Source organism: Hemibagrus wyckioides, linkage group LG08 (genome assembly GCF_019097595.1).
Source record: "Hemibagrus wyckioides isolate EC202008001 linkage group LG08, SWU_Hwy_1.0, whole genome shotgun sequence".
NCBI lineage: Eukaryota > Metazoa > Chordata > Actinopteri > Siluriformes > Bagridae > Hemibagrus > Hemibagrus wyckioides.
In genome coordinates this window covers 22,763,570-22,790,366 of record NC_080717.1, presented here as the reverse complement: position 1 = coordinate 22,790,366, position 26,797 = coordinate 22,763,570, and the positions used below count along the sequence as shown (strand labels likewise).

At 40.6% G+C, this 26,797-nt stretch overlaps 1 protein-coding gene across 2 annotated transcripts in view; it reads left to right on the top strand.

The window, feature by feature from the left end:
* The window catches only part of si:ch211-269c21.2 (carbohydrate sulfotransferase 8), a 70,981-nt gene extending 44,526 nt beyond the window's left edge, over positions 1 to 26,455 (top strand). For both annotated transcript variants that reach the window (XM_058397255.1, XM_058397254.1), the window contains exons 3-5: positions 23,401 to 23,432; positions 24,642 to 25,085; positions 25,225 to 26,455. In XM_058397255.1, the coding sequence (XP_058253238.1) occupies positions 23,401 to 23,432; positions 24,642 to 25,085; positions 25,225 to 25,821 (1,073 nt within the window). In that variant the 3' untranslated portion in view covers positions 25,822 to 26,455. The remainder of the gene's footprint in view (positions 1 to 23,400; positions 23,433 to 24,641; positions 25,086 to 25,224) is intronic.
* Positions 26,456 to 26,797: the final 342 nt, after the last annotated feature.

Here is a 26,797-nt window from a genome sequence, read left to right as displayed (position 1 = left end):
CTCCCCTCTTAATTTAATTGCCTTGGAGCTCACTTTACACACTGCATAAACCACAGGCAGAACCGATTTTATGTCTGTGAAAAGATCCATGCCACTGATGCGAATAACAAGTTCACATTCATTTATTTATCTTTATCCTGGTCAGGGTCACACACCGGATCCTGGCAGCACTGGGCGGGAATACAGTACATCCTGAATGGGCACCATGGATACACACACACAGACACACACACACACACACAGTTTATATTCACTCAGAAAACTAGTAATACAGGATCTGAATAATAAATAAATAAACACACAAACACACACCTTGACACCTTGGGGCAATTTGGCATGGATAATCCGTGTACCTGCGTGTTTTTGGGAGGTGGAGGGCAACCAGATGATCTAGATGAAACCCAAAGACAGTAACCTGAGATCAGGATCTTAGGATCTTACTCACTGCACCACTATTCCATCTAAATAACTTCCATGACTTTCTACAAATGCTTTTAGTTATGTGTTCACAAATACAATTGATTTCAATTACTCTGTATATTGACACGTTGAGACGTGGCATACTGGCAGGTCACACATATTATTCACGCCACCTCACTCTCATGCAAATGTCTTATTTGCACAGTATATATTTATACAATTTCATTTATTCATATTCTAAGTGATTCTTCCACAAGCTATTGCTACAAAGTTGGAAGATATTAAATTCTTTGTATGCTGTAGCTTTACAATTTCCCTTCACTGGAACTAAGAGACCCAAACCTGTTCCAGCATAACAATGCAGTGTGCAAAAAGAGAGGTCCTTGAAGACATGGTTTGTTAAGGATGGAGTGGAAGAACTCGTGGTCTGCCCAGAGCCCTGACCTCAACCCCATTGAACACCTTTGGGATGAACTGGAACACCACCTGAGCCCCAGATGTCCTCACCTGAAATCAGTGACCTGATCAGTGACCTCATTAATGCTCTAGCTTAATAGATACAAATCCCCAGAGCTACGTTTGAAAGTCTAGTGGAAGAGCCTTCCCAGAAGAGTAAAGGTTATTACAACAGTTAAGGTCGGAACGAATCTGGTTTGCGTTGTTCGAAAAGCACATATTGCTCGGATGCTCAGATGTCCACAAAACTCGGTCATATCGTGTAGCTTGATGGGGAACTTCCCATTGTACTTATTTATATTAGAAACTGTAATCAATTGGGTGTAATCTGTAAACATACATCTTGTTGATTTGCCTGATTGCATCTTAACCATGTCATTCCTGCACTCCACACAAGACCATGTTTATACCCATACTCGATACCCTATCCTAATCAATAAACGGATGAGAGGTTAAAGCAGATGCCCCGTAGCTGACTGATGAGCATTGACAATCTATACATGATCGGTTCCCATTTCAAAGCCGGTTCTCATCCAGTACGATACAGGACCTGAAGCAGCAGCTGCAGAAAATCAGTGATTATTTACAGCATATTGACTGTTACTTAATTAAGGGCGAGATGAACCTACGAGATCCATTTTATCACAGCCAAGCATTTCTGCCTCCAGTTACCCTGAGGTGTGAAGCTGAAGATTACATTTTCCTCCCTTGGGTTCCAAACCCAGAGGAAAATGGTATAGTGTGTGGAAGAAAAACAAAACAAAACAAAAAACGACACTATTTAAGTCAACACGCTTCAGCACAAACACCGGGTTTGGATTCAAGGTCAGAAGACTGGGTCACGATATAACAAGCTGAACGTGAATACAAACTCTAAAGGCCGTAATAGTGAGTGAAAAGTTTTACACTAGAGCAGCAGGAGGGGACGATTACAGACTGCTTGGAACAAAATAATAAAAGTTATAATGTTTATTACGAGGGCAGGGGGCGTGAGATCTGCAGGGGAATAAGATGTCATATATTATAGCACAGTTCTGGTGAATGCTTGCTACTCGTTGTCCATAAGTGTTGATTCATTTTCTCTGACAGTTCTGCCAGCTCATGTGTTATCATTTCTATCCTAATAGCTCATTTACAGGGACTTGTGTGGCAGACACCCAACATATATATAAAATACAAAATTTTTACAAAATTGTTGCAGCACGGTGGCTTAGTGGTTAGTACTGGGTTCGAATCCCTGTTTTGAACAGGCAGGGGCCTTTCTGTGTGGATGTTCTCCCCGTGCTTGCTTCCGGTTTCCTCCCACAGTCCAAAAACCTCTACATTAGGTGGATTGCTAATTCTAAATTGCCCATGTTTGTCTGTCTATGTGGCCCTGTGATGGACTGGTGACCTGTCCAGGGTGTCCCCCTGCCTATCGCCCAATGTCTGCTCCAGCAGACCCCCATGACCCTAATTAGGAATAAAGTGGTGATGGATGGATGGATAGATGGATGGATGTTGCTATTTAACAAAGAAAAATCATTGCAGTCATTGATTTAGTGAAGCTTTCTGTGAGTCTGTGGAAGGAGTCTCCAGTGTCAGCACCAGTGTGTTCTGGGAATATAACAAGCTTTTTTTTTTTGGCTTATTAACTTCAGAAAGGAGAAGAAAACAGGGAACGACTGTTTATAGCTTGTATAATGTGATAAATGATATAAGTGATAACAGGAACTGACTTGCATTTATAGTTCATTACATAGAGCATAAGATGTAATGACACACATTGGCAAACTGCTGCAATATTAGATTAGATTAGATTAGATTAGATTAGATTAGATTAGATTAGATTAGATTAGATTAGATTAGATTAGATTAGATTCAACTTTATTGTCATTACACATGTACAAGTACAAGGCATCTAACCAGAAGTGCGATGAGCCATGGACATGATATACAGAATACTATGGATCATGTATAGGTAATACAATATGTACAGATGTTCAGAGAGGAGCAGTATTGTGGGGATAATTACAGGTAGATATATACAGTATATATTAATGTGAAAATTTAGGTGAGTGCTATAGACATAATATACAGAGTAGTATGGACAGTATACATATGTGCTATGAGCATATATACAGGAGCTATGAACAGTTATATACAGTATGTGAATGTGTGCTAGATGCATTGCCTACGTAGAAGTGACATGGCCAGATGAAGTAAACACAGTCAGCTATAAATGGGGATGAGGAGTGTGTTGAGGTGAGGGAAGGGCGTAGGGGTTCAGCGGTGGACAGAGTTTGTGGGAGAAAAAACTGTTCCTTAGTCTACTGGTTATAATATAACAGGAATAAACATTTTTTAGAAAGGCTATTGTTGGAAAATATTCTTTAGAGTCGATGTTTTGCATCAGGCTGCATGACATCACCCCATCGTCGATTTCTTTCCTGCGTGAACTGCTGTGTTGTTTTAAGGGTAATGCCAAATTGCGCTAGTCATGCTAACCATCATTTTGTGCTGAGCCAGTTTCGTTTTATTCAGCAGGTTTTACGTTTTTTGACAGAAGCCTTTTTAAATCTTGTAATGATGGACTGAGTGATTTTGTCCTGCAGAAGTGTGTAGGTGGTCTCCGTATGTACTTGTATATATAGATGACAGAAGGATTTGGGAGGATTTGTAAAGAAAAGCACAGTCCTGTTTTGAATTAAGCCTACTGCAATAGAGGGATTTGTGAACCCACACAACGGTGGGTGGGATCTTTCAAACCAAACTAATCCAAGGCCAAGGCAGCAGCTGTCTGTTAATAAAACAAATGGCATGGCCATTCTGAGTCAACATTTTTTGGTTGGTTTGTTTGTTTTGGTTACAAGCAGTTCGAACCATATCACCCCTCCCTCTTAGTAAAAGGTTCATGGTACATGGTTCATGTCTGGTGTAGTGTAGTTTTTTTTGCTCTAATTTAAAACAGCTTTTAGTGAAGCTTAATATATTCATGACATTGAGGCTATTATGCTGACGTAGCCTAGCCCTTCATTGCTTTCCTGTTTTTTTTTTTTTTTTAAGAAGGGTGATGATGAGAGACCCGGTCACTTTGCATAATATCGGGCCGAAATGCTTGCATCAGGAACAAGTCAAGGTTACCACACTCCCTCTAGACACTGCTATGTGTCCAGATTTTTCCACCGCACATGCCGTAATTGATTCCTATTCAAGGCCACCTCCTGCCCACCCACTGCTGCCCAGAGCAGAGGTCTTACAAACTGCAGAGACTCTGACACAATGAGGCCACTGGCTACTCTTCATACACCACACGCTCCTTTTTATTTTAGTGTGGGAAAAGACAGCAGGATTCTTAGACTAGGGGTTCTGACTCGTATCTCTCTAACTCTAACTGTAAAATAAATTTCACCAATCATATCTGAACTTCCAATTACTGTTCAGATGTTAGGCAAATTGTTTATATGTGTATAATAATATCTCGGAGCGGGAAGCGTTTATTTCTGAGGTTTTCATCATCCAAGCTGACTTTATTCGAAGGTCTGTTTGTTCTTCAGTTATTGGGGTTAGGATTAAAATCTTCCCGAAATTCAATATGAAATATATGTTTAGTAATTGTGGGTTGTGTTTTTCAAAGCAAGAAAGAAACATAGAACCAAAAAGACCCCGGCTTTGCTTCACTCCGAGAAGCAGTGTCTGAAGCAATTGATATCATATATTCAGACACTCGTTCTCGTCAATCGTTTCAGTAATTAAATGCCAAAACGATGAAATTATAATTTTTTTTTTTCCTCTTCCTCTAAAGTTTTGCATTTCCATGATTATGCATATCTGAGCTGAAATGCACATTATGCCAAATCAGGTTCTATCAGCTCTGACTCTGGGATGCAGACATCCAAGGCGGAGTCAGTCGTCTTTCAAACGGTCACTTAGCTTCTAGCTTCCTCTCTTTTTTTCCTAATTCCATCCTCAGCATTCTGGACCATCAGCACACGAGACATCCTTCAACACACAGTTCAACCTGAGTTCAACACTCACTGCTGTCTGGAAAAGTCTCGAAAAGCTGCTTGCTCCGTGTTTTCAGATAAATATTATGCACGCGAAAATATCGAAATCCCTGCACATCTTTCCCGGAAACCGCTGATACAGTGTCCTAATTAAATAATTAATTCGTCACACATTCATCTTACGCCTTAGCCATTTAAAGTAAATGTCACTTAAATGTCATGCGTTATGTTCCAGAGGGATAAATGAATTCAGAGGAAGAGTGCTGCTGCCTATAATGTTCCTAATTGAAATAAATTTAGGCTGTTCCGAAGAAAGATGGCGTATTATAATGTTATGTCTTATTATACATCCATCCATTAGATCCTCATCCTTCATCTGTCATGCCGGTCACACCATGCTTTTACAGGCTGTAATAAATTTGCCGTCCTCGGTGCCTTAAGACTTGACACGCTGCCTTAACTGTGTTAATGAGCTTCTTCTACATGCACAAATATTTCTGTCATTGATGCATGTGGTGCCAATCAATGAATTGCCGATGCTTCCCATTACTGTTTATATCGCTTTTCTAATGCTACGTTCACACATACAGCGATCAGCGATCTTTCATTTTCACTGAGAGTGTGATGAGTGACAGCCACTGTTGGATGGTGTCTAGTGACTGGACCAAGTTGTGAAAAGTTTATGCAAATATAGAGAGACTCGGTGCAGTGACTAGGAGTAAAGACAGTAGAGGACACTTGATCCACACACGCTGCTTCTCCTTCATCTCGTATCATTTGATGCATATACTGTGTTCACTGGTGGATTTTATACACAAACGCCAAATCTCCCTCCCTGCTTCATTTTAGCATCAAGAAACTGATTAGTTAGTAGACGTTAGTTGCGCCACCCATTGAGCAACATTATTACTATGGAAACCGGTAGTTGGTACGCCTATATACGCAGCAATAAAATCACTGTATGTGTGAACTTAGAATAGTTCTAACATGCTTTTAGTGCTTTTGAGACATCGTGAGAGTCCGACATGGTGAAAAGCTCATACCTGGCTGTTGTCTAGTCTTTCATCATAAGGCCACACTTTCTTTACCCCCTCAGTATGAAGGTACGTATAGAATGCCGACTCAACCCTAATTCAACTCTAATTCTACCCCGAGTCAATCTTAATTTTAATTCTGATCCGATTCTAATTCAGCCATGATTCATGATTCTTACTGAGTTCATTCGGATTGAATCCTGTTAATCCTGATTCAACACCATTTTCCAACACCAACTAGATTCAATCCTGATTTAACGCTGATGTTGTCTAAATCCAGCCCTTATTTAATTACGATTCATTTCTAAATCAACCTTGATTCAAATCTTAATTGATCTGTGATTCAATCCTTATTCAACCCTGAATTAACCCAAATCTAACACGCTGTGCAGGTTGGGAATATATAACATGCAAGCTGCGCTAGCTAAAACGAAAGATGAAGAAATGGAGCAAAGAATACTAAAGTCCAGAGGTTTTATGTTGTTTGTTTATATATATATATATATATATATATATATATATATATATATATATATATATATACTTTTCAATCCACAGTACATGCTTAGTTGATTACTAGGATTTTCTGTCCTCCTATTTCTTACTAATCAATGAAACCAGTTTTATTTCAAGATATCCCGGTATCTATTAATGTTTAAAAGGAAAACAAACCCAAAGTATAAATTTCACTCTCTCTTGAGCTAGGCAAACAGACTAATAGGTGCGAAAGCACTAACAGACTCTGTTCCTGATTTCCTGATGGAAAGTAGCTTTAAATTTAACTGCAGACAGAATCAATAAAAGAGGTCTGGAATAGATCAGACTGAGTTTAATTCATCTCTTGGACTTGATGGAACCACAGCAAGACCTCAGATATCTCTTAATGCGGGAAAGATTTCATGGTCTGTAAACATTAACTTCCTCATTAATGTGTTGTTGTAAATATTGCTGCCTAGTATTTGATGCTGTGTGTGTGTGTGTGTGTGCAGAGTGTGTGCGTTTAAGAAGTCCATCTCACTACACCCAAGTTTTTTTGAGCTGAGGCTGTTTACAGATTCCTTGCAGACACCGCTCTGATATACTGCAGCGAGCTATCACTGGGTGAAATTGATAAATGGATATGGCTGGGTGGCCATAATGGCAATGGTAAGAAATTGGATACTTGGCATTTCTGGATTTAATTTACTGTAGGGCTTGCATTCAAGGAGCATTGCACCACAGCCTACTTTCTCATGACAAGCACCTAATTATTTTAACGCATCCAAGTGCAGACCTTTCAGTGCATGCAGCTGCTCTGTGCTGGAGCTGGCCAGCTGGAATAGATGGATTTCCCGCTGTAATATGTAACATGTCTCAATACAGATTGTCAGCTGCCTTTACAAGGGATTTCTGTTTTTCCCCCCTCACAATTTGCTTTTTCTTTTTTGTCTTTTTATCCAAAGATCTGTATTAAAGCATATTTGCATCATTATATTACACCTCTGTTAGATGTCAGTTGATGACCTTAGCGTATTTGACCCATTCATTCTTTAAATATCAAGGTAAAATTGATCTCTGACTCTGTTCTTAGAAGAGAGACGTTATCTCCCATATCGTTGCATTACATTATGTTCTTTTACATTTTTTCATTTAGCAGACACTTTTATCCAAAGCAACTTACAAATAAGAAAATATAAGCAAAGCAATATATCAAGCAGAGGACAATATAAGTGAGCTGCCTAGAGGATTTTTTTATTGAGTGCTAGAGAAGCGAGGTGCACAGAGTAAAGGTGTAAGGGGGCAGGGTTTTTTTTTTGTTTTATTTATTTTTATTATGGCGACAGGCTAGGGAGTCAGTTCACGACAGAGGTTTGTCTTTAGCCATATCTTGAAGATGGCGACGGATTTTGCTGTCCGGGTTCGAGGTTTGAAGTTCATTCCATCGCGGAGGGACAGACAGTTCTGGAAAGGGACCTCATGTCACATAGACACTAGCGCATGGACAAATGTGTGAATCTATGCTTTCTTCTACCAACAATGCTCTCTGTCTTTTTTAAGTAACTGAGATGCTGATCATTTTGTCTCTGTCAAGCTTCTGTGAGCCAGCTGGTTAATTACAGGACATATAGCGAGATATGCGCCCTTTTCAAATCTGATATCAGGATAAATAAATATACCAATCAATCCATCCGCCATCCTGAATAATTTGTCTTAACGAGTGACTTTGTAAAATGGTCTTCGTCTCAGCGTGACCCAAATCTGTGTCATATATCAACTCGGCCTTGATTATGTGGCAGCAGTGACCTAATGAGTCACAATGAGTCATCTTCGCTTCCTCATACTTTTTGGCTCTTATTTATGGCCTTGACCTAGAGAGAAGCTGATATGAGTGGATAAAAAAGGTGAAAGCTTTAGATGAGACACCGAAGAAAGCACCGAATTCCCGCCAGGCTTAGGCATGGATCTGAATCCACAAACCTGACTGGACTTGTAAGGCTCATGCTGATTATATGATAAAGTCTGGAGAAGCAGCATTGTAACTGTCCCTTCAGACCAGAGCTCTCATTTGTCTCATTTGGGTAGAAATAGCTCCTTATGAATAAAATTTAGAAGTCTCATATTCACAAATCAAATTGGGATTGGCACTAAATGTGAATATGTACTGTATATCATAGCACACATGTATCTGACTGTCACGGATCGTTTAAACACACACTAAAACTAAAAGACCGACAGCTTGCCATTGTCACATAGCATTTTGGTTTCTTTCTGAAACGCAGATTTAGATTTTTCAGCCTCCCAGCCCTTAAAATTACCTCTTAAAAACCATATAAAAAGCTGAATCTAGCACAAAACATTTAGGCACCGGGAAAAGCGAGGCACATTCTTCTTCCTTTCAACAGCTATTGAATGAAAAACAAGGTCACTGTGGTGTACAGTACACACCAACTCTGATGTACGTTACAACATTATCCTCTCCATAATACCGCTTTCCATTTCCCTTACAGTAGAAATTGTCCTGTACATCATAGTCATACTGCATGCACTTACACTTTGCCTTGCTCTGTTTAATTTAATTTCTGATGCTTTTTATTTTCTAGCTCACTCTGGCAACCCCATTACCTGACCTGTCTACTGCTCCTTTTCCTCTAAAAATAAATAAATAAATAAATAAATAAATAAAGTTCACGGTGCAAGGATGTAATAAAAGAGTACTTATTCATTAAGGACTGGATAAAAGAAGAAGAAGCCTTTATTATCACCATTACAGCACCGTGGAATTCTTTTCTTTGCATATCTCAGCTGAGGAAGTTGGGGACAGAGCACAGGGGCAGGTATGATACAGCACCTCTGGAGCAGAGAGGGTTAAGGGCCTTGCTCAGGGGCCCAAAAGTGGCAGCATACCCCAGCCTGGGAAAATGTGAAATGTGGCTGTGGCTTTTCACAATCACACGGTTAAAAGGACACATAGCTCAGGTATCAAATGTGAGTCCCTGGTTTCAGTCTTAAAATTGGATCCCAGCTAATAGCACTCATTTATCAGTACTGGTGTGGTGGATCAGTACATGTTCTACTAATCTACTGCTCAGCGCTTTTCAGCTGAAAAATGTGCGATCCCTGAAAAAGCGTTCTCTCTGAATGCCACAGTGTGTAACATCCTCCAGCAGAAAGAGATAAGCCATGCTGCATTCATTAACATGCCCTAACATATCCGTTAGTCGTTTATGTGATTTGAGCATAACCACAAGCCTATTTGTGTTTCATACAATGATACCTGACCCACGATTTAACTGTACTTAAAGCACTCCTGGATGAGCTCGTTACACCTGGCTTTATTTTTCACTATTGTCAAAATATGTGCTCGAATCTAAGCCTAGATTTCAGTGAAATCTTTGTACACACAATTTTTCTCGCGTAGGTTTGTACACAGGACGCCATGTGGAGAAAATCACTGTCAGTTCGCTGTTCTTCAGAAATATACACCATCCTACACAAGCAAAAGAAGCTGTTTTTGGTTCTTTAGATACACAGACAAAATGGATCACTTCATTTCATTGTAGTTTCTTTCTTGGACTGTTTCCACTTCCTTTACAAAGACGTTTCACGCTAATGCACAAAAGTGGCACTGCACTCGATTTCTTCCCTTCTCTATATATGATATTGGTCTTGAAACCTTCATATGGCTCATTTTTTTGGGGGGGGTCAGCATGGGCTATTCCAGTAGAGTGCCCACAAATGAAATAACTGGAGACCCATAAAGAGTCCAGTTAACAGACCAATCTCGGGGCTGCTATAGAAAAATGTACTTCCTCGGCGAGTGTTTGTAAAATTGGAGAACTGGATGTAATTGTTACCATGGCTTGCTCATGTTTTCATGAGGAGGTGATGGTGTGTGCAATGTGCTCAGAAACACAGCTTTTTAGTGTTCTAGGCTTATAGATTTTGTCTGCTTGAGTTATCTCGTTCTTGCTTGTGCCCTGGTCGAACTTTTACTTTGTGGATTTATTTCTGATTCTCTTTGACTCAGCCTCAGGAAACGGTTTCTTTTTTAGTGAAATATCTGTTGCTGCACCTGGGTGTTCAACTCAATTCTGTTCATTCATCTCATTACAAAGATACCCAAAAGTTTTCAGTCCAGAATGCGAAATAGTTTTGTGCAAGCAAAAGACTTTCAATGTCAAAGCAGCCATGTAGAATACAGAAAAGCTTGGCAAAGCTACAGGACAGAGTGCTCTATTACCCTAGGACAGCGCTCAAGATCAATACAGGTAGATCGGCACACATTTCTGCTCCACTTGTAGACACTGGAAAACGCTCGAATCCTCTCTCCCTCGCAGCACTGTACTTGCGCAATCCTGTTTGTGGTCTGACCTGGATTTTCATTTAGAGAGCAATCCGTTTTCATTACATCTTAAGACGAATCTACACAAAACAAAAGGTGGAACACGGCAGCCTCATCATTACTTCAGGAAGAAGGTCGTGTCAAGCATCCGGGAAACAATATCGGAGCTTATTACTGGAGTTAAAAGAAGTGATGGCTTTTAAATTGTTTGTTCAGCCTCAGTATTAGCTTAGTGCCCATCATGTCTTCTGAGGATCTGTGCCAAGCTCCAGGTGACCTTTTGCTTCACTCCATAAATAATATTTGAAGGGAATCTCTCCGTTAATTTGTTCCCAATATCACATTTCACAGCAATACTGTGCATTCGAATACAGGGAGATACCAGGAGCTGTAATATGTTGCAGCATAAACAGCATCAGCGCATGAGATATACAGCATATTTTCACACAATTCACAGCCTCTGGCACGCAGTAGCTCACTCGCTCTGAATCTCTTCATCTCAGCCAGTGCATGAGAATCAGGCCGAGCTCTCAGTGGTGTCCCACGAGGGAACCAACTTCCAGCTGCTTGTGACTCAGCAATGAATCATGAGCACAGCTCTGTACGGCATGCGTGGTGGGATAAGAGACAGGTGAGCACAATAACTAGCCAGGCAGAGAACCTTTTAAACTCACTATTGCGTAGATTCACGGTGCATTGACATGCTGCAGCTTCTGGGTCATGTTAAACGATTATAATTGGACACAGACGCGAAGAAGGATGCAGATGTTTAAACTGTGTTAAAATATGCAAACAACTGGCAATGAAGCTTGCGGAGATGCTCACATGGCATCTAAGGTGTGCATTTGAACTGGAATCCTGTGAAATGCCCCAGATATGAAGACTATATTCATTTACCATATAGAACATATTCATTAACATGAATGTCCTTAGTAACTTAGTGGCCATAGTCATAGTGGCTCAAATTGTTTGTTTTATATTTTGGGAAATAGAACCCACTTAATTCATAAAAGGCTTTCCACACACACACACACACACACATATATCGAGTGATATGAGGTGTAGGAAGTGTCAAGAGTCGATTTCATACATCACGCTGACAGTGCTGGCATTTCCATGTCTGGGTTTTTCCACCCTTGTGCCTTCTAGCGTTTACAAGCCCAGTGGTATGATTCACTTTTATTTACTTGAAAAAATAATCTAGTTTAAGCCACGCCCACATCTAAACACAGTTACAGATGCAAATGTAGATAATGTAGAGCACTAAACGGTTCCTGATAGACCCCTAGTGCAGGCAGAGCCTCTTATCCCATGATGACATACACACGTTTAATGTCCATTGGTATAAATATCAGCAGAGCAGCAACCTGACAAACTGCCATTCTCACTGACCGCCCCAGGGCACAAGAGCAATGCATCTTTTGGGCACTAAGTGAGGCTATAACATTCAGTGCTGCAACCAAGCTTCTCACAGCTCACTTTGCTAGCGACCAGAGAGCGTTACTACAGCACTACAGACCCCATCAAAGAAAACGCCATCAGAGGCCCAATGGACTGATTCAAGCTTATACGGCTGAATTACATGTTCTAGCCAAGTCGCGTCGTTTCAGTAGACCATATAAGTGGCCTTTAAACTTACCCATAAAGGGCCAATGTGGCTGCAGGTTTTCATTCCATTCAGGCTGCAGTCAACCTAATTCCACTTGTTTAATCAATTCAGTCTTTAAAAGACTGTGAGGTGTGGCTTCGATTTGGCTGGAATGAAAACCTGCAGCACATACCAACCCATTGCAGATAAGATTGCAGATCCTGTGCTATAGGATCAGGTCACTGAAGGCACACTGGGCAATAAAATCTGCGAGAAATTGCTTCTGGAGTCTGATGCCATGTCTGCCTAGTAAGAAAGGCAGAGCACTCAATAACCGAGTCTGCTTGCAATGTAATTTTAATTTTGTCCTCCGCGATTTGTCAAAACGTGGACTTGGCCGTTAAATGATCTGCATTCCTTGCAGCATACACAACTTAATTCAGCACTGTATATCATCTCCATACAATGTCACAAGGACCATTTCCTCAATGCAGATGATAGTTACAAGCATGCTTCTGGAGTTTGTGGGTTACATTTCAGTGCATCTTCAGAACTGCTTGTGGGCAAGTATGTAGAAACTGTTTGAACCAATTACCAGTCTGTACTAGTCCAGAAAGCAGCAGACAAACACTTACAGCCAGGTCTGGATGCACTGCATGCAGGTCATACACTACCAGTCAAAAGTTTGGACACATCTTCTAATTCCATGGTCTTTCCTGATGTTTATTTCTTTCTACATTGTAAAACAATGCTGAAGGCGGCCGAAATACACAATAATGTCCTTTGAACAGTTGATATTGAGATATGTCTGCTACCGATGCTCTGTAAAGCCTTCATAACGGCTCTAATCTGAGGTGCTGTTAATTGGTGATTTCTGAGGCTGGTAACTCTAAATGAACTTCTCCTCTGCAGCAGAGGTAAGTTTTGGTCTTGCTTTCCTGGGATGGTCTTCATGTGAGCCAGTTTCATCATGGTGCTTGATGGGTTTTGCAAATGCACTTGACAATACTGTTCTTGCAAGAACTATTCCAGAACACCTGACCTTCGTGTCTTAAAATAACAACTGACTTTTGTTTGTTGTGGTCATTACATATGGATTACTTAAGTCCATGTGTGTTATTTCATAGTTTTGAAATCTCCTGTATTGTTCTAGAATGTAGAAAATAAATCCCTAAACAAAAAACACTGAATTAAAAGGTGTGTCCAAACTTTTGACTGGTAGTGTATGTCTTTTGGTCCACTCTTGTTTAACCCTGTTTACCAGCACACTAGCGTTCCAGTCCACTGGCCAAATGGAAATCGACTTATCAGACAATTTTAATCAGTATAAACAAATGAATTGTTTTGTGGTGACAGCTCTGATATAAAATGAGTCAGGACTCTGCTGGCTTTCCGTCTGAGATGTGTGTTTTCCCTCGGTTTGATAACCTTGAATAACGTGTGTTGTTGGATAACCTAACACAGGATTTTAGTGGTTGAAGATTCAGATTTTAGATACAAGAACAAGTACTTGGGACAGAGCAGAAATGAGTTTGATATTGTTTACTTGGAAGATTTGTTGGGGAAAAAACATGTTCTATTCTATTAATATATTTCCCCTAATAGGCTTGGTGAAAATACTCACCAAACCCTACAAATTCTTAAAGCACCACTGTGGAGTGTGACAGAAATATAGGTGGCCCAAATACAGGCACAAATTCTATTTTTTTGGCCTCGGGTAAAAAGAGTTAACAACTCTCTTAAACGTCGATATACTTACACCACATACTCCACCCTTCATGGACTTACTCACTGCACACCATTTGCCCTCCTTCATCTTCCAAGGGTTGCTTAGCTTGCCAAGGTTAACATTCTGTTATGTGACCTCTTTTGCTGCTCTGTACTACTTTATAAATACAGGTGTGCCTTTTGTTCCTCCTGCAGCTGCTTCCCGAAGGAGATGTCTGTAGTTATTTCTGGCAGGGTCACTGCATATCTCCATGACATTGTAGCACATGTTGTTTGCACTCTGACTGTCAGTTGAGGGCATCACTGCACTCTAATCACAATCCATCTGTGCTAATAAGGCTTGTTTAGTTTTTTTTTTCTTGGGTTCCTTCTCCAAATACTCTTAGCCTATGGCATCTCTTTCACAGCATATAGACTGTGCTAAGCATTTGTCACAGGAGTGTCCAGTCTTATCCGTAAAGGGTCGGTGTGGATGCAGGTGTTTATTCTAATCACACCGGAGCCACGCTGGATTCCACCTGTTTAATTTACTTTCAGTAGACTCAGGTGTGGCTTCTGCTTGGTTGGAATGAAATCCTGGCCCTTTCTGGATAAGACTCCCCTGATCTGTCAGCTTCCACCATTCTTAGCTGCCTGTCATCTGCTGCAGTGGATGTGGTGTTCTGACAGCGTCAGGATGACATTGAGAAACCGCATGCCTATGCTACTCATAGCCTAACCTCTGCAGAGCAGTGGTATAAAGATAAAGCTTTGGTCTATGTTGGAGATTACACGTCAGGACAGATCACCTTAGATTAATCACACAATATCCAGCTCTGGACACAAATGACTGAAACACAATTACTGGTCAGAACACCTCATTTACCAGGTAGACTTTATGCATGGCAGAGCGGCACGAACCTTCATCCCATACTTTCTAAGGGCTAGCCCCATCTGTTCCTATTTTCCTCTCCAGCCAGGTGTATCCCTAGATGATAGATCCAATCCTGTCCAATCCATTTACTCCAGCCAGCCAGCACACGTCTTGCCAACAAGTCTTTCCACAGTGAAGGAAGATTTCACCCACTGGGTGACTCGCTCGTGCTGCATTGTGATGCATTATCCTGAGTATCTATCATAACAATTAATGACGCAATGACGCTTACGCTCACAACTCCACAAGATAATAATGTAGTGGAAAGATTAAACAGAATGTTAAAGAATGCCTTCTCCACCACTCCCGAGCAGATGATGGAGATGATCTTTGCATAGCCACAAAGGAAAGGGTGGACAGAGTGTAACAGCAAAGCCACCTGCAGTTCAGATTTCAGACTGCGAGTGACTGTTTGTTTTTTACTTTAATCAGTAGTCAGTAATGAATGGTTTTTGAAGATCATAAGCTTTTGTAGTTCTTACGATAGCTACAGACGATTTCTTTTTGTAACAAGAAATACAAGTATGTTTGTTCTACGCCATGTTTTCCTTTTGAGCCATGCGGGCTGTCGCCTAGATTTATGAAGAGTTGCATACTTGGTGTATTTAAGATCATTTTAAAGGTATGAGGAAGTAAAGAAACAGACGCGTTACAAAAACAATTCCTTTATAACACACGTACACAAGCACACAGAATTTGACATGAGTAAATATTAATACGATCCAGCAAGGTATTTGAATGACAGCATTCACTTAGTATTGGTTCGCAGGAATAATAAGCTCAGGTCTTTGTCTTGGACCATTCTGTTTTGAGTAAAAAAGAAACAGCCAAGGTCTGACTGGGTCTGTCTAAATACATGACCTGAACAGAGAGCATGAGCCCCATAGCAGGTGTTTACTCCTCATTAAACATGTTGTTGTAGTCCTAATCTGCTTTAATAACGTTAGTCACTAATGCCTAGCTTTGGATTTTAACCAGTTCATCATGTCTCAGGATTCCCATGCAGTATCTTAATCATCATCATGTTTGCTTTTCTTCTAAATAATTATAATGCTGCAAGGTGTCCATCATGTAAACACCAACGCTGTGCGCTTGAGAGAGTTTTAAAACTTAGAAGTAAGGAGAGAGATGCATGCTAATAAAAGTTAATGAAGAGTTGGAGAGCATGCGGGCTCGTCGTGGGTGTGTAGGGGGCAGAGACTGAAGCACACTGATGAGGAAACACACACTTTCTGACTTTCAGCACACCAGCACACAACAGACGGCGGCGGCATCAGGGGGTCTGCTAACACAACAGGAGTAAACAAGTGAAGTGCCTCACAATAAATGAGGAGACAGACTCTAAATAAAAGACCAGACTGCTGCAGACTTTCACACTCCCAAAGTGTGCTTGAAAGGATTTTTTAGGGGAGGAAAAAATTAAGGGCGAGGGAAGGTCTTGTATTCTCCGGCATTTTGAACTGTGTTGTAAATAGCCTGGTGTCTCTTGGGACGACAAAAAAAAACAGCACTTTCTATCCAACCATCTTTCTTTTTGCATTTATCCATTCGTCGATCCAGTTCATCCGCCCATCCATTCATCTATCCCCCAATCCAGTCCCTCGTTTAGTGACACAAACACGAAACCCTTTTTGTCACTGTACATTTACTTTTCTTTCCCACTGCCGGCTTTGGTGTCTAGAGATGTTTACTTTTCTTCCGTCTTCTGTCTGAGAGATATAAATATTGATGTATAGCATGGCTGAGATCAGATAAAGTCAGAGAGAAAGCAGGGACACTGGATGGTGTATGGTGGACACTCCAGATAAATGGATTAACTTCAAGAGACTCTGGTGCCGGAACGACTGTTTATAGCTGTCCTCTATAGCTTTATAGCTCTTACTCCAAAGCATGATGAGCTCGTTATATGCATTAAAACAGACTGTAGAAAATAAGTTTTATGAAGCCGTAGTCTCCGGTGTATCATGGTGATGTCTCTGGTGATGAAGCATCTCGTCTGTGGTTTAAAGTTAAGCCTGTGTCTGTTTAGTGTCGTCATTTATGCACAGTGAAGTGAAATGCGAGCTGGCTGTGTGTTTAATAGAGTTTAACAGAGCATTAGAGTGCTCTACTGTATTTTTCCTCAGTGTAGTCAGTTATCACATCCCTCTATTCCTGATTCGGGAAAACAAAAATAATCCATTCAAGCTAATTAATATGCTTAGTAAAAATAGTTCCTACCAGCAGCAGGACCATGTGTTTGCTTCACATGTGTAGTGCAGCAGGCGGCTGGAGCTGAATACAGAATGCCGTGCACACCAGTGAGGAGGGAAATTTTTTTCTTTTTCCAGCTGTTTGATATGTGAAGTAAAAAAAAATATTATGGTAACCTTTTACTGATTTTGCTTGTCCACCGGAAAACTGAATAAAAATGTGAGCTGCTTTTCCCGGTCGCCCGAGTTAGCAATTTGCCCATCCCTACAAAAATCACAATATACAAAAATCAGGATTTAAACGATTGGATTTAATTCTAAAAAATTTTGTGAGACAAGGAAATGGAGCAAACATCTAATCTTACACGTGGGACGAACTGCTAACTAACACCACAGAGGCACAAACTCTCCTATAGCTGAAGTAAGCTGAAGAATAGAATTACAATAAGGAAACATCCATGTTAACATCCAAGGGTGTGTACCAAAATATTCTTGCTTCATTTATGTAGATAGATAGATAGATAGATAGATAGATAGATAGATAGATAGATAGATAGATAGATAGATAGATAGATAGAATAGAAAAGAATAGAATAGAATAAACTATATTGTCATTGCTCATAAGGAATACAACAAAACTGTGTGTAGATAGATAGATAGATAGATAGATAGATAGATAGATAGATAGATAGATAGATAGATAGATAGATAGATAGAATAGAATAAACTATATTGTCATTGCTCATAAGGAGTACAACAAAACTGTGTGTAGATAGATAGATAGATAGATAGATAGATAGATAGATAGATAGATAGATAGATAGATAGATAGATAGATAGATAGATAGATAGAATAGAATAAACTATATTGTCATTGCTCATAAGGAGTACAACAAAACTGTGTGTAGATAGATAGATAGATAGATAGATAGATAGATAGATAGATAGATAGATAGATAGATAGATAGATAGATAGATAGATAGATAGAATAGAATAAACTATATTGTCATTGCTCATAAGGAATACAACAAAACTGTGTGTAGATAGATAGATAGATAGATAGATAGATAGATAGATAGATAGATAGATAGATAGATAGATAGATAGATAGATACTTTATTCAACCCAAAAGGGAGATTTACAAATTTTAATGTTACAGAAGGGTTTGCATGTTAGATTTCGAGATTTTCTTATATTTGAATATACAATTGCTGGTATTGTTGAGGTAACACCGGTTTGGAACATTTCCTACAGCCTCCTTTTTTTAGAGCTACCTGACACACGTACACACTCACACACGTACACACTCACACACACACACAAACCATGGAGCAACACTTTCTGAAACACATTCTTGGATTCAGGAACATGGATATCGGCCCCCATACTGACACACACACCGCCGAGTCGGAGACACCGAAACTGGCAGTCGGAGCTAAGATTAGGCTCAGGCTTCGCGGGATCCGTCGCAGTATGGTGTGTGTGAAATAATCCATGACACCATCTGCTTTGCTTCGGTAATTATGAGTGCAATTAGCCACCGATACCACATATGACCTTCTATTGATTTAACATTTCGAGGTTCATTTAATCTTGATCATGTGCATGAACTGGATAATGTTCTGTCTAACGCTATTACTCGGTAACTGAAGTCTGCTTGTTTTGGTGCGCCACTTGATTCTTCCCATGTCAGGACTGGAATGTAAATCAGCTGGGCCACAATGACAGGTTTTTTCACTCATGAATACGCCTGTGTCTGTGCCCTACTTTGGCTTACACACACCTGTCAGCTTAGGCACTGATAGATGATAATGCTAAAATTATCCAGAGTGTTGTTTTTAGGATGTGTGTGATGCGTTCCTGTCCAGTACCTCTACACGGAGAATATCAGAAATACACAAACCCTGACACCAGTGAGGGTCTGAGCAAGGCAGTGCAATTTGAAATATCTGAAGCTGTAGCTTTATGTTTTCAGAAGAAGAAGCCTTTATTATTGTCATATACATATATACATTACAGCACAGTGAAATTCTTTCCTCGCATCTTTGGAGGTTGAGGTCAGAACACAGAGTCAGCCATGATGCAGTACTCCTGGAGCAGGGAGAGTTGAAGGGCCTTACTCAGGGGCCCTACAGCGACAGCGCTTGAACCCTGATCCTCCAATCAACAAATAAGAACCTTAACCACTTGCGCTACCACTGCCCCCAGGATAGTAGAGTTAGCATTTTTTCTTTATTTTAGCATGATATGATGGATTAAAGATCGCTTAAATGTAAGTAATAAAAACTACAGCGTCTTTCTTGAATAAAGACAACTGTACATGTATCGTAGTGTTCACTTTGGCATGTGCGTTCACTGGAAAACAGTCATCGTTAGTGTGGGAACAGTAACCTGCCCTCATTACACCTCCCCATCACGGATTATTTGCCTATAATTCCACACCCCCAAATGTTTTATTCCTTGAATGTGTGCCTTAAATCAAGCCCATACTGATTATTATTGTTTCATTGAGTCCATTACCAAGGCGCAGGTTCTTCCACACTAGACTCTTAGTTATCCTGAAGGCTGTAAGGAGAGTTGAATCAGAGCGCCAGCGTGTGCAGTGCTCCATCTTTGCCAGCTCCTACTGTGCTGACGTGCTGCTCTCCAGCTCCGAGTCGTGTCGTTTATTCTGCCTGTCTGTGCCATGACTCTGATCTAATAGACCTGAGAGATGTGCCAGGTCCTGTAGGGAGGAGAGCTCGCTGACGACATTCAGCCGCTTAAACGCAGATCATCTGTTCTTTTCCTCTCCGCTTCCATTTTCCTTTATTTCTTCCACGGTGCTTGTACATGGCAGTTTAGTGCTGAGGAACGTTTCACGGTGCTGTCTAATGGCTACTCTTTATTTCTCCCGCTTTCATAATGTAAATGTAAATGCACAACAGTTATGATCTTCAGTCGCAGGTAGCGGTCATTACACACTGACTGGCGCCGTTGTGTTGGTATATTGTATCACGTTGGCACATGGAGTCGGCAGACGCAACACTTTCTGCTTTCTTTATGAGCCTAAAGCTGAGCTCCATGTGGGGACAAATATTATGCTGAAACCCAGGCACATCAGCAGGGTTCCACATCTATGAATAAAAGAGAGGAGACATAATGAATATGTTGTGGGATCTGCTGGAAATTCAAAATCTCTTTCCTTTTATGGACCGTTCAAGAGCCTGCTTCATGCAAGTGCATTTATAATTATCTAGGAACAAAAATGTGCAATCATCAAAAATCCTAATCAAGGAACTTAGACGTTCACGCACACTAGAGAAGTATTCAGTGCATTTCACAGGCATGTGCGTCCTATAAACCGCTCCATATCTCAAAAAGGTCATTATCACTGTTATTATTCATCTTTATTATGTAATCTTATTAGAAAAAGCTTGTAATTAAAGTGCGAGAGATTTTATTATTTAGTGACAATTCTCACTGTTTTATGGATTATTTGCATACATTGTTGTACGATTGGATATGACATGATTTGTGTGATTTCTTGTAGTTATCTATTCAAGCACACACGATAGTAGATGATAAAGTGAGTGTTAACTAAATGACGGTTTGCATTTCGTCAGAAAGAAAAACCCCATCATCGACAGCATTCTAGAGAATAGAGAGAAAGGCTATTAAAAGTTCTGTAAAATATTGGAAGCAGGTGTAACGACTAAGAAAGAGTAAAGCTATTAGAGAATTATTCATTTTATATTCAGAAAGAGGAGACGAGTGGTACTTTTCTTTTTATTATTTAATCTTTTAATCATTTAACCGTAGATAACAATTTGGCGATTTTTGTTAACTGCGATGATGAAGTAACTTCTGAAACCCAACACACTGCCTTCATACTCTGTCCTAAGGCTGTTCACTCAGTGCTAGCCAAACAGTCAAGAAGAGCAGTACTGATTAGCACCTGTGCTAACAGATACTAGTGTCACTCTGACCTGATCTTTAAGTTCCCCCAAAAGCATCAGAGCATAGAGTTCATTGTAAGACAAGAGTTTTCAGCGTCACATAAAACTTCAAGTTGAGATGATTTTAATTTTATGTATCTGGGGAAACTTGATCTGCGCATTTGGTTCAAAGGGCTGTGGTACCATCAGCATTTAGACTTACAATGTCCTGACTCTAATGGTCATTTAGAGATTGACTAAATTGCTCCTGTAATAATTTTTTACAGTCCATGAAGGAGACTGTCACTAACAGTGACAGCTACAGTGAGCACAGTCAAGCAACTACACAGTTTTCTTTACTTTTTCTTGAATTGTCCAGTTTCGGTGAAACTGTGCCCACTGTAGCCTCAGATTCCAGTGAGGTGAAAGTAGAGGAATCCAGTGTGATGTTCTGCTGTTGTAGCTCGTCTGCCTCAGGGTTTGACGTGTGTTGCATTCTGAGATGCTTTTCTGCTCACCATAGTTATAAAAAGCAGTTGTATGAGTTACCGGAACTTTCCTCTCAGTTTCAATCTGAATCATGACTTTTCTCCTTCTCACCTTTTGAAGATTTTTATTTTTCACCTACACATTTACACAGTTATACAATGTACACCCTTCAGTGAAATGAAAACCCGGCCACTTGACTGAGTCCTGACCTCAACCCGATAGAACACCTTTGGGATGAATTAGAGCGGAGACTTTTTGCAGGCCAGTCGAGTTCCTCTACACCATACTCGCTCCTCCATGTCTTTATGGACCTTGCTTTGGTCACTGGTGTGCAGTCATGTTGGAACAGGAAGGGGTCATCCCTAAACTGTTCCCACAAAGTTGGGAGCATGAAATTGTCCAAAATGTCTTGGTATGATGAAGCATTAAGAGTTCCTTTCACTGGAACTAAGGGGCCAAGCCAAACCCCTGAACTCAATGATTTGAATTGGTGTCCCAAAACTTTTGCCAGTATAGTGTATGTTAGCTGTAGTAACAGTTCAGAATGCGCAAATATTACAGTATGGAAAGAATCTCTGGTCAGTAAGGCATTTCTCACAGAACTGCAGCCTACTGGATGTTATTTTTTTGTATTTCACACCATTCCGTGTAAACCCTAAAGACTGTTTTGCATGAAATGCTAATTGAAATACTCAACCCTGCCCATCTGGCACCCAACCCATGCCACGGTAAGAGTGACTGAGATTACAGAGTCTCCCTTTTTTGATGTTTGATGTGAATATTAACTGAAGCCGTTGACCTGTTACCTGCATAATTTCATGAATTTGCATGCTGGAGCGAGAGTTATTAAAGTGGCTGGTGAGGGCCTTTCTTCTTATTAGAACAGGAGATTATTACTGTTCATAAAGGTCTGTTGAAACCCAGTAAACCAGTTCACTCAGAATGTAATTAGATCAGAAGATTAATTAGATGAAAAGATTGCATTACTAATTATGGTTCCAGATCCAGTTCCGTCGCTAGTCCGTTCAACGCGGTATTAACGTGATAGTCAGAGATATGAGGAGAGTGTGAGACACACAGTGGAGAGGTTGCATTTCCAGCCCACCGTATGTCCAGCGTCGAGGCACTCAGACACCTCGTCCAAACTCGTGGCTGTCTGAGTGTGACTCATGTCCAGGTCTAATCTCTGCTGTACTCTGGAGAGACAGCCTGCTGCCGCTAGTCAAGAGCAGCTGGGGAGAAGCCTCAGCTGTCAATAATTTGCAAACTCGGCACTAGTGAGATATCACGTTTTTAGACACACTTGCAGAAGCAGCCCAGATTATTTTTTTATAAATCCCTGCTTGCCTCTAACTAATAGCTACATCACTCTCATAGGGCTTGCTTTGCTATTATTTATAGTGTATGATGCTGACTAGGGCAGTTTGTTGTGTTGGGTTTTTTTTTTTTTTTTGCTTATGATAACTTCTTATTCTTCTTGCACACACCTATGTGTTTTGCATATAGAAACCTTGGTGTTAATGATGTTCCTGACGCTGCTGAGTTGCCATCTGGATGCTGCAGTGAGCAGTGGCATAAACATTAGTGCCGGCTGTGGGAGTCAGACTCCTTCTGCTTCTCTCTTCCGTAGACTGCCTTGCTCCATCACCTTACCCTTTCCCCGCACTGTATCTGTAGGAGTTGATGCAAAGCAAATGTATATGTTTATGTGTGTGTGTGCGGGGGGTGGGGGTGAGAGAGAGAGAGAGAGATTTAGTATTCTTTAAGAGCACTGGTTCAGATGCACATCACTGCTATAAGCTGAGAAAAGGTACTAAATTAAAAAGTGTGCTCTGTTTCTCTCCTCTCGTGTAGGTGGAAAGCTCGTGTTCCCACAGCAGCAGCCGGTGAGTAAATTAAGTTCACATTTGCGGCGTATTAGAATAAAATTTCAGGTAATAATCCCATCACCTCAGCTAAAAGTGTTCCGTTTCTCCTAAATGAAACTAGCAGACCTAAAAAAAATTGCACAAGAGCGCCACATTGTGGTTGTGTTTGAACAAATAGACCATCAGTCAGTGGGGCAAATTAAATATTATAGTGAAGGGGGCATTTATTTATTTTGCTAGCATGCTTCAGATCCACTTGTCCATTCAGAAGGGAAGAGACAATGCAATCCAGTGCAAAATTCTTCTGACGGATCAGCTTTGTCCTATAATTAAATCTTTATACACTGATGGGAGGGGTCTCTTCCCGGATGACTCCGTCCCCCTCCATAGGGCTCAGTGAATAGTTTGATAAAGTGATGTAAATTATACACTATGGCTTTCACTCACCAGATTTTAGGCTAGTTTAACACTGATGGGAGATCTGAGAGTGACCTGGTAGCTTGTGGTGGACGACTAAGACACTTTTTGTTTTGTTTTGGGGTTGTTTAATTAACTGTCTTTCAACTTTCCCTTTGGAAAAATATATAAAACACTGATTCAGTAATAATTTAACAGCAATCATTTGCCGCAGGAATAAAATTAGGGGCTACACAATGAATCATATTACAATTGCTCATTTCTTTTGGCTTCTCCAATTATTAACACATAATCTACATAATCGATATTCATGAGCTTATATAGAGGTAACAAATTGGCTTGAATATTTTACAGGCATTGGATTGCAGGTTTTATGGACTGTGATGCATTAAGCCATGTGCTCCACATTCATCTTTATCTATTTTGACGTTCAGACATTCAGTGAGTTATTCATTAAATGTGCAGGTTTCTGTTAAAGTAAAAAAAAGAAAAGAAAAAGATGAATAAAGTATAATCAAAGTTTTATGCCTTAAAATGCATGAGTAAGTGTTAAATATTAATGATTTCTATATTCAGTGAAATAATCCTGATTATAATTTTATCTGTGAACACACACTGCCCTGTGCTTTGCTGTACGTGATAAATAGACTGTGTACAGACTTCGTCTTCGTAAACATGTCTGTTCATTTTAGTTATGTTTTGTTCCATCATCTAAATCTGAAAAACACGTGATTGTTTCAGTTTCTGTTCTATTACTTATTTCTGGTACCGTATAATTTATCTCTAATTAAATCTTTATCTTCTTTGCAGGACCCGTGCCCTTATTGTCTAGACAATAACACACACACCTCTAGGCCAAAAGGCCAAAAGCTGAGTCGTGTTCACCAAGTAAATCCTGTCAATCACCCCAAAGGCAACGCACCTCGAATCACCAAGAACTATCGCAAGCTCCTCCTGAAGAACTCAGCCCTGCTCCGGCAGCTCAACAGCACTCCTGCTGGCCAGGCGTCCAACCACATCCACCGGTTGACCCAAATACAGCAGTCCCGCCGCAAGCTGATGAGAGACGTGTGTGCCAAATACAGAAGCCTCACGAGGACCGTAAGCCGCAGGCAGGTGTCCCGCATCTACGTCGAGGACACACACAAGCTCCTGTACTGCGAGGTGCCCAAGGCGGGCTGCTCCAACTGGAAGCGTGTGCTGATGGTCCTGCAGGGCCAGGCGTCCTCCACAATGGAGCTCAGACACGAACAGGTGCATTATGGGAACAACCTTCATCAATTATAGTTTAGTCTTCATTAATGTAAAGATTATTCAACTGGAATTTTTTTTTTTTTTTTTATGTCTGTGACTGTAATGTGTTTCATATTTTTATGGTCGTTGCTCTTTACAGGTGCATTATGCGAACCACTTAAAGCGACTGGACTCCTTCGACCACAAACAGATTGCCCATCGCCTGAACACCTACACCAAAGTGCTTTTCCTGAGAGAGCCATTCGAGAGGCTTGTCTCAGCTTTCCGGGACAAGTTTGAGAGCCCGAACTCGTACTATCACCCAGTGTTTGGGAAGCCCATTATCGCCAAATACCGTGCTAACGCCTCGAGGTCAGCCCTGCTCACCGGAGAGGGTGTGACCTTCAAAGAATTCATCCAGTATCTGCTGGATGTTCGGCGTCCTGTGGGGATGGATATCCACTGGGAGCGTGTGGTGCAGCTCTGCAGCCCCTGCCTTATAAACTACGACTTCATTGGCAAGTTTGAGACAATTGAAGAGGAAGCCAATTTCCTCCTCAGGGGGATCGGAGCGCCTGCTAACCTGACTTTCCCCAGCTTTAAAGACAGGAACCCGAATGCAGCCAGGACGTCCTCACGCATTACACAGGAGTATTTCTCTCAGCTGACTTTAAACGAGAGACAGAAAACCTACGACTTTTTCTATATGGATTATCTAATGTTCAACTATTCCAGACCTTTCTCGGATTTGCACTGAGGAGTTTGCGAATGTATAGACTGACAACTTCTCAATTGCTGGGCTATTGTTTTGTGGTTTTCAGTCTGATTATCTTTTGTTTAATTTCTCTTTTTAATGTAATTCATCAGTCTATTTATTCTGGCTTGGGCATACTGGTTTGTGTGAACGTACACTACTCTCACAGATCTCACGCACATGCTCATTAATACTCACTCTCCCACTAAATTTCAGTGACCACTTTATCTCGATCAGGGTCGCTGTGAATCCAGAGCCTCTCCTGGGAACACTGGGAATGAGGCAGGAAATACACATTGGATGGGATGCTAATCCAGGGATATAATGAAGGAATGAAACATGATGAGGTGTGCTGTTATAGATAAACCTTTTACACATGGGTTGTGTGCTGTCTGATCTTTTTATTTTTATAGCAACACATCCCAAAGTGTTAAATTCCTCTTATGCCACTTAATGTGTAATGTCTGTGAAGCAGGATAGCTGCTATTATCACTTTTATTATAATGGCTATGAACAGCTGATCCCTCACCTAGCCTCTCTTTTAATTCCACTTGAAACTAATAAGAAACAATATAAAGCTAAAGCACAAAGCCCTCGGTCTCGAACAGTCTCAGAAAACTTAAAGAAACAGCATTACCTCAGAGCACTTACACTGATTCTCTCTCTCTCTCTCTCTCTCTCTGTTGAATATCACTTATTTCAAGCATTTGTTAATAATTATTAGCCATTGATGTGTAATACTACGAGTTCATCATCTCCACATGATATTACACTGCCACGATATCCGGTGATGTTTACTCTGATTTTATTATATTGCCAGACCTGCCAACTTTTACACATTTCGCTGAGAACTCAGTATTTTAACACAAAAGTTTGGAATCACATGAAAATCCAACCGAAAGAGCATTTTTCTCGCCACAACAAAACAGCAGGAATATGTACCACCATCCAGCTGTGGTTTCCCTGCTGTCCCTACTCT